This window comes from Carassius carassius, chromosome 45 (assembly GCF_963082965.1).
Source record: "Carassius carassius chromosome 45, fCarCar2.1, whole genome shotgun sequence".
NCBI lineage: Eukaryota > Metazoa > Chordata > Actinopteri > Cypriniformes > Cyprinidae > Carassius > Carassius carassius.
In genome coordinates, this window is record NC_081799.1 from 16,567,856 (window position 1) to 16,584,357 (window position 16,502).

The 16,502-nt window shown below is 35.8% G+C and overlaps 1 protein-coding gene across 5 annotated transcripts in view; it reads right to left on the reverse strand.

The window, feature by feature from the left end:
* Nucleotides 1–16,502, reverse strand: part of LOC132127695 (opioid-binding protein/cell adhesion molecule homolog) — a 197,453-nt gene that overhangs the window by 48,461 nt on the left and 132,490 nt on the right. For 3 of the 5 annotated variants that reach the window (XM_059539693.1, XM_059539694.1, XM_059539692.1), the window contains 2 exons: nt 4,769–4,935; nt 2,999–3,231 (listed from right to left, as the gene is read on the reverse strand). In XM_059539693.1, the coding sequence (XP_059395676.1) occupies nt 2,999–3,231; nt 4,769–4,770 (235 nt within the window). In that variant the 5' untranslated portion in view covers nt 4,771–4,935. The remainder of the gene's footprint in view (nt 1–2,998; nt 3,232–4,768; nt 4,936–16,502) is intronic. The other 2 variants (XM_059539691.1, XM_059539690.1) reach the window with 1 other exon arrangement.

Consider the following 16,502-nt stretch of genomic DNA (forward strand, 5'->3'; position numbering starts at 1 on the left):
CATAACTGAGCGCGTGATTCTGTGATCACGCCTAATTCTCTCACCTCTCTCTCTCATCCTCTCTCATCCTCTCTCACTCATTCTCTCTCTCTCTCTCCCTCATTTGGATTCCGTTATGTCTTGTACAAAGTTTACTGTCTGTATTGTCGTACGCGTATTTACTCTGTGTGATTTGTAGTTTGATGTATTATTATTTCAATTATTAAAAACCAATATATATTCATGATTGCCTCTGTCTAAGCCTCACATTACGAGTCAATGAAATTAAATACTTTTTAGTAACCGAAATTTCATAATGATAGGATAATGTTTTCATGGCCAGAGAATATTTTTCCTTGAATTATAAGAAGTGATAACTTTATTGAAAGTTGATAAGTTAATCTTACGACCGTTTGCTGGACAAACCACTGTTTGATTTGCTGTAATTTACAGTAAGAGATATCACTATAATTGATATGAAGAATGGAATATTGACATATTAATGAGTAAATTACAGTGCCCTGTAATGAGTTATTGATATATACCTTTGACCTATTGACCTATTTTTCATCTTAAATAAATTTAATGTAACTGTCATATGAGATATATATATTAATCATATTCCTGATTAATTATTAAAATTCCCTATATATCATTTGAGTTAATGATAATGCCCCCCCCCCCCCCCCCCAGTGCAGCTACACAAGTAATCCCCACGAATGCGTTTGTATGAAACAAATCTGTCAATATTATCGTATCGTGAGAATTTGATATCATTAAATCCCTACAAAATACCGGTCCATAATTCATAATAACAATTCATTCAATTAAACACTCTTTACACTGTTGTCCTATCACATCAAAATGTACTTACATATTTGTTTACTACTGTTTTGGACTATTTCTCCTGTAAACGGTACTTGATCTGTGCACATCTCAAGACAAATTTTTCACTGGAAAAAAACAATATTATAGATAAAGGACTCATAATTTATGGGAAGTATAGGCTAGTGGTTTGAATTTCAAAATGTCGTAATGACGCATCTTTTTAAACGCATTGTGTTTTGAGAAGATGTTAATTGATTGACTGGAGTTGTGTGGATTACTTGTGGTTTAATGTGATTTTTGTTATCAGCTTTTTGGACTCATTCTGACGGTGACAATAGTTAATGACAATAGGTCATTAATTTCTCTGAATCTGATGAAGAAACAAACGCATCTGGAAGACCTGAGAGTGAGTACATTTTCAGCTTATTTTCATTTGTTAACGAACTATTCCTTTAACTAGCAAGGTTTGCATTTTTCGTACCAGCGCAAACAAGCATAAACCGGCAGCCTAAGCAGATTTTTTCAGCAGCAATGCCCCTCTAAATGCTAGTACATAAAATGAAAACATGTTTCCCTCTTTAGATTATAATGACCTTCATTTGTCTTCTGCATGTAGTGGTTTTATAAGAATAATGCTTTGTGTATCTCAGAGAAGGAGATCAGAGGAAAACCTCAGGTTTCAAATTTCGCTGGACGCTAACGCGTCGCATGTCTCCTCTCGCGTTGCATCTGATCGATGCATTCGATCAATTCGTGGCAGACGATGAGGCCATTAACAGAGACACGCACCACCAGCTGCAGTCATCAACCACATAAATAGATGTAGCCCTGATACGCTACAGGACGGCAAATGTGAAATCTAATGACATGCTGTCCCATTCGAGAAAATGCTAATAAGTGACCTAAAACCGGAACAGGAGCAAGTGTGAAATATGTTAGGACACTTAAAAACAAGCATGCAGATGTCAAGTGAGATATGTGAGAATGATACCGTAGGTGCTCTTCGAATTTTTATGCAATAACAAGCTTCAGAGGCTCAGAGTTTGAGGAATACATCCACACTTGATGACAGAAATAGACAGGGTGCTATAGTTTGTGTAGGCAGACTTTAGCTGAGAGTGGCAAGATTTAACAAAGCTGAGACAAAGCATTACAGTAAAGGCACACCAAGACCCCATCTGTTCAGGAAGCTCTCAGATCCATTCTCAAGAACACTAGGCTGAAATTGTACACCACTCAGCATGCAACTATGGGGTGTAAGGGAAAGGGGGCCTGCTGCAAACAATTTGATATCTTAAGTGCACTTTTGAGGGCCACAACACCTGCTCAGGCATGCTTATGTTGTGCCATGCAGATGCGGAGTGTTGAACTGCATGATAAAACAAGGGAGGCAAATGACTGATTTATTAAAACTGGGATGAAGACTTTAGAATTAATTGAACTGCAGGTTAAGCAGGAACTGAACAGGCGAGCCAAACTCCAATTTGTGCTTTGTGTTTCTAATCAGAAAAAAATAAGCACCTTACTTTGGTCTATTTGTTCAGTTATTTAAGCTTGCAGTAATTAGTGTCAGGACAAAGTACTAAAGGTTAATGAGCATTTGATAAGGAGCTGTTTTATTAACCAAAACACTTTTTTTTCCTCAGAAACATGGGATATCTGATGCTTTTTCTGACTCCGCAGATGGTCTGAAGAACGTGATAAAAATGGCGTCACTGGTTTTTGGCACATATCTGATTTGTGTACCCAAAACCGAGATGGATTTGGATACAAGCAGCGTTAATTGTTTTTTGGACCATGAATATGAAAGCGATCGACTGCACTGTAAATCACGACAAAGGTCTGGGTATCGACACTTGATTTAGTGAGGAGAAAACAAAGCCTCTGCTCTATTTTTCCGTTGCTCTCTGGGCTGTATGTCTTAAATCAATATCCATCAACGATTTTGAAATTACACCCAGCTTAAATCCCAATTTCATCACCAGGAGTCACATCTGCTGAGTTTCATTTAATTACATCAGCCTAGAAAAGGAGAATCAAAGTTGTCTGTCAACCGTTATTTACCCAACCGAAATGTCAACAAAATCCCAAACCAACACGAAGCTGGTTTTTGACATGCTTTCTTCATCTGCACATTAAATGATGTAAAGATTTCACTTTAAGAGATGTGAAAAATCCGCTCAAGATTTACCTTGTACGATGAGATGCACTTTTGTTGATTCTGGTTTCTTGTTCGTGAGGATGGAACACACGTACGGCCCCTCGTCGTATAAGTTCACGTTTATGATCTTTATACTGTATTCAGTGACTGCTGTGTTTAATAGAACCACTCGGGGGTCCAACGACCATTTTTCATTCCCTGTGAAGAGGATAGTAGTCCGGTTGAGCCATGCCACCCGCGATACTTTGTTGTCCACATTGCACCTGTTGAAAGACACACAAGCAGAAGAGGATAAATGTAATTGCTTGCATATGTTAAAGTAAAAATAGGATCCACAAGGGTGCACAGGGCTAGAAGGCATCATCACAGCAATTTAACAACTTTGTAGTTTGAAATGAGTTGGATACATTTTGAGCTTAACGTAAATGAAAGGTAAAATGTTATAATTTAAATGAGGAAGGCAACAGTTAATATAAACAGATATCTGTTCATTTTCTATCCTTTTCTATTACAGATCTCGGGTACCAGTTGGAATATTACAATAGCTTTTAATCTCATCCATTTCAAATAGCCTTGAGGAAAAATTAGGCCAATTCTGGGCATTAGCCACCTTTCGGTTCAGAAGAATCTGGATGTGACACTACATTTGTCTCCTTCACAGGAAAGGACATTTCTTAAAACTGCAGACCTAGAGGTGTTCGCTATACTTATCTTTTTTACCCTTTTCTAAACTTTTGATTGACGTTTCTAAAGGTTAGGACTAATTGAAAGACAGAGCTATTAAAAAATTGAGGCCGCAATCCCATGCACAGCTGTGTACAAAAAGGGAGAAAAAAAATACTGTTTTCATGGTGTTAATTTGTGATGTTCTAGCTGGCATTTGCTTTATTTGTCAATGGTTATTTGACATTACAATGGCACAGAATGTGCTGTGTTGACATGGTTTTCATCAATGACACTTTACAAGGTGCATTGAGTATTTTCAAAATGCCACTGCCAAACCATTCACGTCAGCATGCCAAAACACTGCAGTAATTCATATTAGTCTTTAAGAGTGCTTCACGCTCAAGGTCAAAATCAGTAAATGGATTATCAGACCCTTTACTGGTGAATTTCTCGGCTCTGAAAATTAGTCAACAAGAGAGCGCTCTTTTGGCAAATCTGGAGGGCAACAATTGCAAATGTGAAGTGAATGCTTTCTCAGGATATTCTTCAAAGGGAAAAGCTCATTCAGACTCTGTTAATCTATGCAGAGTGTTGGAGCGCAAGAGAGCTTGCATAGGATTTGAACCATAGAAAACCACACGATTAAGCTCTGGTCCATAATCATGCATGCTCTGCAGTTTTTGCTTGGGAATCGCTGTTCACATTTGAACAATACAATGGATTTTTTTAAGTTTCAGTCTAAAAATAACCCCATAGCCACTCTGTGCTTGGCCTTAACACCTTAAAAGTGTTGCAGAACCTAATGTTCATATTGTAACGTTTTGGTGCTATGGGGCCTAATTTCCCTTAACTTAATGCCAGCGTTCCCCTCCATACTGAAAAATTCTCATAACTATCAGAAGAAGGTCCCCTAGATGTTATTACGAACATTAATTCTGTACCCAGCCCCCTCCATCTTCCAAACCGCACCATTCATCATGTTCCAATATGTGTCTAGTTGATAAGTGTGTGGATTTGTACCCTTATTCTGGCTGAGAGCGACAAACTGAGCCTTAAACACCAAAATAATGACATTAGCATGATGGGGAAAACATGGAGGCTGTGCCAAAAGTTAATTTTCTGTTCAAAAGTTACATTTTAAGGGGCTTATTGGTGAAAGGCTTGCACTGTATAGGAAGGTCATGGTTCCAATCCCACCGTGGGCACCTTCTCTGGCCATTCTGAGCAGGACGCTTAACACCTCATCTGCTCCAGGGGTGCTGTGGGACAGATGATTGCGTGCTCGGAATTTCTGCGCCTGCCTGTGACAGATTAGATTAGCAATATGCAAGATAATGAGTTTCCATAGTGGCTGTGAGAACTGGTGCAAAGTCCTACAAAATAAAGCAAAAAAGTTTGATTTGAAAAGTGATTTGAACAGAAACTGTGTCTCTGCTTGAGAGTTTAAGAAAGGTGATCACACTGCTACAAAATTAGTTAGAGACTTGATTTGAATTTTAAAAAATACAAATATTTATGTTTATCCAATAGCAGGTCACACAGAACACTGCAATGTCATCACATGGTATATGCTTCACATCAAACAGCATGCATACATTCATAATAATCCATATCAAACACCCAGCGCACACATTTACATATGCATATCAACCAATGGAGCCATTATAAATGCAATATGCTAAAAAGAAAACCACCCGCACTGTGCTTAAAAAATGACTGTCACTTAAATTTAAAGCCACAGCAAAAACATATAGATTATTTTTCACCCTGTGCTAAAAAGTAAGAGGTGTTTCTTGGAAGGCAGAGCCTCCATTATACAGCATTGACAGGCTGAGATCAGTCCTCATTCAGTGAACTAATGACTCTGTCACACCAGTCCCTTGCACTTCAGCCTAATGGACTCTCAGCCACCTTGGTGGGAGATCGTTTATATGAAGAAATATCTTCTCAACTCAAGCATGTTCTAAAATACATAGAAAGATTGGTCTATACTAGTTTGCTTAATTAAAAAAAAAATCCTATAATAAGTATATTCTGACAGATTCTAGATCTAGAGTTGAGGATTTAACACTCTTAACAACTCTCTTGCTAAAAATCAATACAAACTGATAACTTAAATGTAACCCTGGACCACAAAACCAGTCATAAGTAGCCCAGGTATATTTGTAGCAATAGCAAACAATATATTATATGGGTCAAAATTATCGATCTTTTTTTTCTTTTATGCCAAAAATCATTAGCATGCTAAGTAAAGGTATTTAACTATTTATAAAGATATTTTTTTAATTTCCTACAAATATATATATACCCTCGGATTACGAACCATGGACGGGGCCTTCCGCCAAAGAAATTTATAATTATGCTTGCTGAGTTGTCAATAAATGTATGCTTCGTACATCATTTTATCTCCCGAGTCTTTCTGGTAGAACTTTAAAGGTGATTTTTTTTCAATATTTAGATTTTGTTGCACCCTCAGATTCCAGATTTTCAAATAGTTGTATCTCAGCCAAATATTGTCCTATTCTATCAAACCATACATCAATGGAAAGCTTACAAATAAGGGTTAAATCTGTGACAAAAATATAGCGCACAAAAAAATTAAATGTTTGGGTGATGACAATGAGAGGCCATTTCAAATAATGACGCCTGCCATATTTTTCATTTAGCTGCTGTGCCTTTTTAAGATATGAGTAGGTCAGTGAGACACTATGCTGTGGGGATTCGGTGCTTGCAGATCATTGTCGGCAGACGGCCATGTGGTCTCAGGGTGAGATTAATGACAGGCAGGCTTTATGTGATGGGAGACTGATGAAGGCCATTACACCAGGGGCAATGAATGGTGGCCACTCTGTTTGGTCTTTCAGATAGAGGGGAAACAGGAATGATTTCCTCAACCAGACACAGACAGCCGTGTCGAAAGTTTCATACTGGGATAAGCAGAATGTGGGATATATATATAAATAGAAAAATGCTGTTCTTTTGTTCTGTTAAAAAAAATATATATATATATATATATATATATAAATATATATATATATATATATATATATATATATATATATATAAATCCTTAAAATGTATCTAAGTTTCCACAAACATATTAAACCAGAACAAAATACAGCTTTCCAATCATTAAAAAATAAAAAATTAATAAATGAAATATTTTTAAATAAGTAATAAAATGTTTGTAATAATATTTCACAATATTGCTGCTTTTGCTGTATATTTGATCAAATAAATGCCAGCCTTGGCAAGCACGAGAGACTTCCAAAAACATTTTAAAAATCAGTTTTTTTTTTTTTTTTTTTTGTTATGGGTGTTATGTATTTCCTGCAGATGCTTTCAAAATTTTTCCCACTGCAAAAGCAAAAAAAGTGTTTGCTTTTCTGTACCTCATTCAAGTCTCCTGAGTGAGCCGTGGCCCTCGTTTGAATTGAAATAACAGTACAATAGTACAGGCCGCCACTTGTGATTGCCACTTTTGTCACTGCTTTCAAGGTGGATGCACTAACATTCTATTTGTGTCAGTCCTCAGAGGATCCGTCTGAAGGCCTCAGCCCACCTCCATAGCTAACTAGTCATGTGGATGAATGGCCTGCAGAAGTATGAAGAGAAAGTGCCATTTTTGGCCCATCACTCAAGAACACGAGAGACAGACAAGCTCGATAAATGCTGCCGTTTGCTTTGTCCCACACAGCGCTATCTCCACATCATAGACCCGTAGTTCCACTGGAATCAGTGCTAGAGAAGGCCAACGGCACATTGGGATGGAAAATAATACTTCAAACAGAAAAAAAAATATTGCTAATAATCTGTTTACCTTTTTATCACTTCATGCTAGGGATATGCCGGTATCAAATTTTTCTGTTGCGATTAATTGCTCATGCTTTTATCATGGTATACAGTATTATCACGGTAATGAAATTTCAAAAAGGGGTCATAATACAGTATAACAGGTTTAATAACTTTTTATAACAAAAATAACTGAACATTTAAATACAATAAAGCAATACAGAAAAAAAATAAAGTTAAGTTTCACACATATTAATGTGCAAAAGAACTAGAAAGACCAATGAGTATCACTTTACAATAAGACCTAATTAGTTAACTATTAACATTCACAGTGTGCAATAGCTACATTTGTTACAGAAGTTAGTAATCTTTGTTGGAAAAAATACTATTCTTAGTTCATGTTATCTCATTAAATAACACAGTTGCAACTTTTGATTTTAACTACGTGTTATTAAATATTGGAATACCTAAGATTAATGAATGTTCAGAAGAATTTTTCATTGGCAGTTTGTGTTAACTAATGAATTAACTAATGTTAACTAATGAAGCCCTAATGTAAAGTGTGAATTAACAATAAAGAATCAAAACTCTAGGGCATGATGTAGTCCAGGTTAAAAAAAAAAAAATAAAGTTTGAAAATAAATAGCCTATTAAGTCTAAAAATTTAGAATTAATAGGCTATTCCCGTTCCTGTGTTCCTGTGGCTCAAGTGGTAGGGCATTGCATTAGCAGTGCAAGGTTGAGGGTTCGATTCTAAATGCATATGTAAATACATAAATGCATACATAAATGCATACATAAATATTTAAGTACCGTATTTTTCGGACTATAAGTCGCACCTGAGTATAAGTCGCATCAGTCCAAAAATACGTCATGATGAGGAAAAAAACATATATAAGTCGTACTGGACTATAAGTCGCATTCGTTTAGAACCAAGAGAAAACATTACCGTCTACAGCCATGAGAGGGCGCTCTATGCTGCTTAGTGTAGACTACAGAAGCACTGAGCAGCATAGAGCGCCCTCTCGCGGCTGTAGATGGTAATGTTTTCTCTTGATTCATTTTTAGTTAATTTCTCTTGGTTCATGTCAAATTAATTTTGATAAATAAGTCGCACCTGACTATAAGTCGCAGGACCAGCCAAACTATGAAAAAAACTTTTAGTCCGGAAAATACAGTATTTGGCACTGTGATGAACACCATAGCAAATCCACAAATCTGAATGGCTATTTAAATACGTTTTAGAAAGTAGCTGCTTTATTTATGGGGTTTCTAGGTTAAAGGCTACATTTTCTGCAGTTTAGCACCATCTGCTGTCAGATAGTGAATGTGCTTTCATTCAGCGCGTCTCTCATGTGTTCCTCCATGTGCTTCTCATGCATGCTTGTTTACATCAGAGCACACACGTGTCTTTCAAGCAGCATACAGCAGTGTTGTGCATTTTGACCAGCTAATGGGAATAGTATTATTAAAATGCATTCCAAATTCTGAATAATTTGTAATATATAATTATTCACTGTATTTAGAAGTGCCCACGATAACAATATCGTGCATATTTATTACCGTGATATAGCGCATTACAGAATACCGGCACATGTCTACTTCATGCATTCCTTGGGAATAGAACCCATGACATTTACATTATATTTAAGATACAGAAATTCAGTTCAAGTCTGAAATAAAATTCTAAAATAATTTTTCTTATTGTAAAGAGAATGTGTGATTTATTTTTAGTAATTTGACTTTTTTGTTTGTTTATTTAAGCAAATTCTGACTGTCTCTGGTTTCTAGCCTTCTAATCTTTTATTTTCAAACACAAATTATTATTATTATTTTTTTAATTTAAAAAAATGACAGTAGACAACACCAACAACATAAAAAGAAGAATAAAAAAAAGCTACCGAAACCAAAAACAGATTTAGGAATGAACATGGAATGTATAGTGTAGGTATTTTCACAGACTTTCAACAGCCTATTAAGGGAGATAATAATAAAAAAGAAAAATGTAGAATAAAGTTAACAAGCAGTGATGTATACTAAAAATAATAATAATAATATCTAGATTATTACTACACACACAAATTAAAATAGTATTCTAAAGTAATATTTCATTTTCAACTGCTTATACGTTCAATTTTATCCTCGAGCTTGAAGCTGATTGATCTGTGGTTGAGATATATGCATACAACCTCAATCCACATCGCATCCGGTAGACACATGTAAGATTATATATGAGACAGACAGTCATTTTGGTATAAATGCTCTTGATAGGTCTTGAAGGACATCCTGCTAAGCGGAAATATTCACTCTCTTTATTTTGTGCACTGAATGCCACATTAAAACAGAGCATAGAGCAAATGCACCCTGAAAGGATAAAACTGTAGAAAGACATGGAGAGAAAAACTAGGAGATGTTGAATATTATGGGATTTAAATGCTGCCATGATTCAAAACTGAAAATACAGGTCTGAAAGGTTGAAACTAAGTGTTCGAAAACTCAAAATCTTACAAAAAAAAGTTTTGCAAGATCGAAAAATAAGATTTGCAAGCTTGCAAAATGTAAAAAAAAATAAAAATATCTCTGCAAACATTGTTGTTTTTGAGATTTCCTTCTTCAGAACTGCAACATTTTTTTACGATGTAGCGCAAATAATTTTTCAGAGTTTCAAATTTGTCAGTGTTCTCCCACTGTATTAGATTGTTTTCCAGGTTTGAAACCTTGTAAATAGTGATCTGAAAACTGGTGTGCGAATGTGTGAATTTTTTTTTTGAAACTCTGAAAACAGAGCTTTGCAGGCTTGCAAAGTGGTAAAAAAAATTACATCTCTTCAAACATAATTTTGTTTTTGAGTTTTCCCTCTTCAGAAGTGCAACACTCTTTTTTTATGGTGTTGTGCAATCATTTTTTCAGAGTTTCGAATTTGTCACTGTTCTCCCAGTGTATAGTTTGTTTTCAAGATTTGAAACCTTGTAAATAGTGATCTGAAAACTGGTGTGCGAATAGGTGAAAAAAAGTTTTGAAACTCTGAAAACTGAGGTTCGAAAGGGCGAAACTTATTACATTACATTACATTTGCACTCCTATTGCAGACAATTTTTTCAGAGCTGAGTTTACAACACCCACTTTGCGGAGATACGCACACACAGTTGCGAGCTTGTGTCTCACGTGATTTGTGGCAGCGTTGTCACGCAGCTCTGCTCTGAAACTCTGAAACTCAGACTGAGCAAAAATGAAGCTTCGCAACCTCACAACTAAAAAAAAGCTTGGAGGGAGGGCCTTCTGCTCTTGGCCAATGCTTTGCTGTCTGCTGACGTACAGTCTAATCACAAGTCGTATTTACTGGAAAGGTGGGATTGACCGACTGCTCCGCCAATGACAAAAGCGCACAGGATACGCAAACAGAGGATGCACAGATTTCTGTCCACAAGGCGGTCCGTCAGCTCTATCCTCTCTCAATCCGTCACAAACAGCGTATGAGGACAATGGAAGCAATAAAAAACAACAAATATACAAGTGCTATAACAAGTCTCAGTTAGCTTACACGTAACAAAGGCTTAAATAATAAAGAAATACTGATAACAGATAGAATAGAAAAAGAATAGAGCAAGCTAGAGTTAGAGGTCTTTTTTGCCTTTGTTAATTGTATAATAAAAGAAAACCGATAGAATACAAAATAATAGAAAGCTTAATATTATTCTTTTTTTAAGAATAGTGAGTGTTAAAGTTAGAAGGTCAAATACATTTGGAAGAGATGTGTTTTAAGCCGATTCTTGAAGATAAGGATTGGGTACAGACAATCCAGTAAAGATTTACCCAAACGAAGGTCTGAGACTACAGAATATCCTCAATGCAGAAAGCACTCTCTTTCACTCACACACAGTATCAATTTTAGCATGTGGTGGAGAACAAATAGTTTATCATATGTTTTAAGCATTATATATTTATTAGCCTACTTATTTATGTTATATATATATATATATATATATATATATATATATATATATATATATATATATATATATAATATATGAAAATACAGATGTTAAGATTATAATTCAGGTTTATTTTTACAAAATATAGATTTTAAAACGTCTCAATACATATAGCCTATAGTGATTGCAGAAAAAAGTTAACCATGCATTCATAAATTTGTAATAAGCAATTATTTATAATTTTACTGAAATATTTTAATAAAAGTAAAAAATACACTGTACACCTTTCTGAATATTTCAATATGATATCTAAATATTCTTTTGGATGCACTATTGAAGTCACTTTAATTGTAATATTCGGTCTCTACATGAAGAGAGAGTCAGTGGTCCACTGCGTGAGCAAAGTGAGTCGTGAGGAAAGTGAATCGTTCGCTGCTTGAGGAAAGTGAGTCGCCAGCTGAGGAAAGTGAGGTGAGTGTGTATACTGATGCACCGCCGGTCTATCAGTGGTAAACTCAGTGGCTACTGGCAATTGTATGGTGAATTTCAGCGATAAGTGGGTAAACCTTTATTTTAGAACTGGACCGCGACGGGACCGCCTTGTGGACAGAAATCTGTGCATCCTCTGTTTGCGTATCCTGTGCGCTTTTGTCATTGGCGGAGCAGTCGGTCACAATCCCACCTTTCCAGTAAATACGACTTGTGATTAGACTGTACGTCAGCAGACAGCAAAGCATTGGCCAAGAGCAGAAGGCCCTCCCTCCAAGCTTTTTTTTATTTGCGAGGTTGCGAAGCTTCATTTTCGCTCAGTCTGAGTTTCAGAGTTTCAGAGCAGAGCTGCGTGACAACGCTGCCACAAATCACGTGAGTCGCAAGCTCGCAACTGTGTGTGCGTATCTCCGCAAAGTGGGTGTTGTAAACTCAGCTCTGAAAAAATAGTCTGCAATAGGAGTGCAAATGTAATGTAATAAGTTTCGCCCTTTCGAACCTCAGTTTTCAGAGTTTCAAAACTTTTTTTCACCTATTCGCACACCAGTTTTCAGATCACTATTTACAAGGTTTCAAATCTTGAAAACAAACTATACACTGGGAGAACAATGACAAATTCGAAACTCTGAAAAAATGATTGCACAACACCATAAAAAAAGAGTGTTTCACTTCTGAAGAGGGAAAACTCAAAAACAAAATTATGTTTGAAGAGATTTAATTTTTTTACCACTTTGCAAGCCTGCAAAGCTCTGTTTTCAGAGTTTCAAAAAAAAATTCACACATTCGCACACCAGTTTTCAGATCACTATTTACAAGGTTTCAAACCTGGAAAACAATCTAATACAGTGGGAGAACACTGACAAATTTGAAACTCTGAAAATTTTTTTGCGCAACATTGTAAAAAAATGTTGCAGTTCTGAAGAAGGAAATCTCAAAAACAACATAATGTTTGCAGAGATATTTTAATTTTTTTTACATTTTGCAAGCTTGCAAATCTTATTTTTCGATCTTGCTAAACTTTTTTTGTAAGATTTTGAGTTTTCGAACACTTAGTTTCAACCTTTCAGACCTGTATTTTCAGTTTTGAATCATGGCAGGATTTAAATCCCATAGAATATGCCTTGAAGCAAGGTCAAGTCACTGAAAATGCAGTGAACAACATCTCTCAAACAAGCTACAAACCACACAAAATCCATCAGTCGGAAGCGTTTACGGAAGGATGAAGTCGGTCAGAGAAACAAAGCTGAAATGCTCAAGATTTAATATTGAAATAATGCTTAAAAGACTGGTTTGTTCTCTCATCAAGCAAAATACAGTATGTGCGGAAAAAAAAACTATAGTCAAGAAAATTCACCCTTAAAATATACTTTTTTCTTTTTCATTTTTTAAAGGTTTTATACATACAAAAATACCAGCATGAGGCACTGCTGGTCACCACCACCAGAAAAGAATTGGCAAGGTCTCATTTAAAGATCAAAAAAAGAAATTCCCCCTCCGGAAACATCAGGCAGCTGGACTCAAAACAAAGGATTCTGGTCTTGGAACCTGAGGGGGTTTAGCCAGCACTCCCTACAAACTCTGAAGCATGCAGTAAAAGAGCTGTATGGAATGACAATCCACAGAATTCCCCCTGAGACAGATATACAGGATGATCCTTTCTTTATCTGGACCCTTGTCTGTAGACACCTATTTATAGTTCCTGTGGTAATAGTCGGAAGAGAGGTTTAATCGCTGCATGCTCATTTTCAGCCTTTGTGATGTTCTACAATATTTAAACCAACCCGCACAAAATGGTCATAGACTTCAAGACTTTATAAATGATTTTAATAAAATTCTTGGTCTATTCTGGCTCAGTAAGATCTTGTAGTCCAGTTCACATCAACTTGAAGAAGCAGGGTTGAACTTTTATTTCTTCTTCAACATTATTGCACATTACATCAATGAAGGTTGCGCTCTGAAAGAAACATGAGCTGAATGGTTCATTTGTATTAAAAATATGAACAAAAAAATTCTCATAAACAAATTCCCAAGACTGCTCACATTTGTGGTACGAATGGAACTAGACAGATAGATTACTATTATCTATCTACACAAAACCATTAATGCGTGGTCACTTTCATACTGTCACCTGATGTTCAATGTCCCCATCTGCAATGTCTAGCGTTAAACTCTCAATCAGTCAAATACAGACTTAATAAAAAGTGACTTCACAAATTTGTGCACGATTGTGTATGTTTTCTAATTATTGGTGCCTTAACTCAACTTTTGACGTGCTCCAGTATCAGTGGAGAAGAAACATAGCTCTTTAACTCGCTTTTTAAACAATAGGCCAAATTATGAATGCAACCTAAACAGCTGTTGCAGACACATGGAACTAATTAGCATAGTTTTGCAATATCCAACATCTCTAAAGGACTAGAAAAAGTGCTCTATTAATAAACTATGTGTTTGTAAATATCGTTAAAGTTGAAAAGCACTACAAATCCATTAAAACTGCTCTTAATTTATGCATTAATGGTGGAGTCTTTTTGCACGGCATATGATTCCATCAGTAGGTGGCGACAAGTGACTGTCTTTATGAGTGAGTCATGGACTCATTCATTCAACTCATTGGTTCTGAACATTGATTTAATGAAAGAAGGAGCAAAACAAGTGACAAGACTTTACGAGCGAGTCAATAAATCACTGTTCAATTCACTGAAGTGATTAATTCAAAAACACTGATGTACACAGGAAAAAAACAAGTGACTTTGTTTACGATGATTCAATAGATAGATAGAGAGAGAGAGAGAGAGAGAGAGTTGGCTGTTGTTTTTTCTTTCCTTCCTGTGTGATTTTTCTGTCATTGTGTACTTCAGAAATTTGCATCCTTTCCCGACCATTTCTCACGGGTGCTGTCTCCAGTTGACAGCTCAAAATGTCTTCCAGATACACATGACTGGGGCAGAATGACTGCCGGCAACACCAATGAATAGAAACAAGTCCCCACAGCGTGAGAGTGAGAATGTAGATAACTGATAAAGCCCAGATACAACTTCTGTCTATCATCAGCCTGATTCAATTCTGCTTTATCTAGCTGCAATGATACGATTCTGATACCTGATAATACTGTGGCTGCAGCAGTACTCTGGGCTTAACAGTTTTTTTCTTAGAAAAGATAAAGCAAAAGGAAAGAATATGGAAGGAGAGAACGAGAGAATGAAAGAGAAAAAAGTCATGAGCTGTGTGGTTTGGGAGTTCATATGAGGGAAATTATTCTAATACTATGGAAAGGTAAATACACACTCTTTGCACAGCTAACATTTGCAATAGGTGAGTAACTGAATTCAACTCACTTTGATGTGAGAACGTAGGAGTGACAGAAATTCAAAATGTTTTACAAGCACTAATGAAATCCAGTGAGAAACAGTCAATATTACTCTAGCAAAAAAAGAACATGCAAGCTTTTCCTTTTACAGAGGCCGATTCTCTCTGTTTAAATCTAGACCAAGCTGGGTAATCGGAACATGAACACAATTATGTTTACAAAGACTTTTTTTGTCTAAATGCAAAATCTCAGAGCGTTATCGCCTCCACAACATAATCATTAACTCTCAATGCATGAAACCCATGAGGAATCGTGGGAGGTTATTAGGCCAATCAAAAGCCAAAGTATGTGCTGCTAATAGAATCTGTACAGGTGGTCCAGAAAATTTCCAAGTCATCGTTCTTCTGATTGGTTGAGAGCAGCATGGCGTGTCTAGCGGGCACAAGATGTAGGCCGTCGGGAGGCCTGATTAATCTTCATTTTCCTGCTCTGTCATTTTTAACCGTGATTCACCAATCAGCCACTGGGACAAAGACAATTTGTGCAAAGAAACACTTGGAACTAATTACAAGATTTTAAAAAGTAGAAAAAAAATAGTGTGAAAACTAGCACAGAATTTGTGCATGAAGATCTGCTGATACAGACCTATAGGGTTTGGAGAAGCTAATGCATTGTGGTGGATTCAACAATAGCAATATAATTTTTTTTCGTAATAAACTAAAAAATATATCATTTTAATCCATAATCAATAATTTAATAAATGAATTATATCAATTTTAATAATAAATAATAAAGCTTGATCTTTTTTAAATAGTGAAATGCTGTTTTGTAAAGATGATTTTTAAAGGTTCATTTCATTACATGAAAAACTGATAGAACACCAGATACATAGACAGAAGAATGATGCATAGATAGATAAAGATAGACATTAATTAATTAATTAAATAAATAAATTATAATTTAAAATAATAATAATAATAAAACTGACCTCAAACTTTTTAGTGTTGTGCATAATCACCATATCATCTTGAATGTTACATTTTCAACAAAATGTTTGCCTTTCTGCTAGAAACTGGTAAATTCATCCATAAGATTATAATGTTATTTATTTTTTAATAAATAAATGAATAATAAAAAAAAAATCACCATTAAGACCAAATTATTTTCACTACATTTATTTTATCTACAACGATATCCTGTTTTCCAGAAATAATCTGCTCATGCTCAGAGTTGGAACAGAGTCTGTACACACACACACACACACACACACACTAAATGTGCCAGGTGAAATGATAAATGGAAACCAGTGAGTGTACTGCCTTGGCATCCACCAAGGGTCGTACGAAGC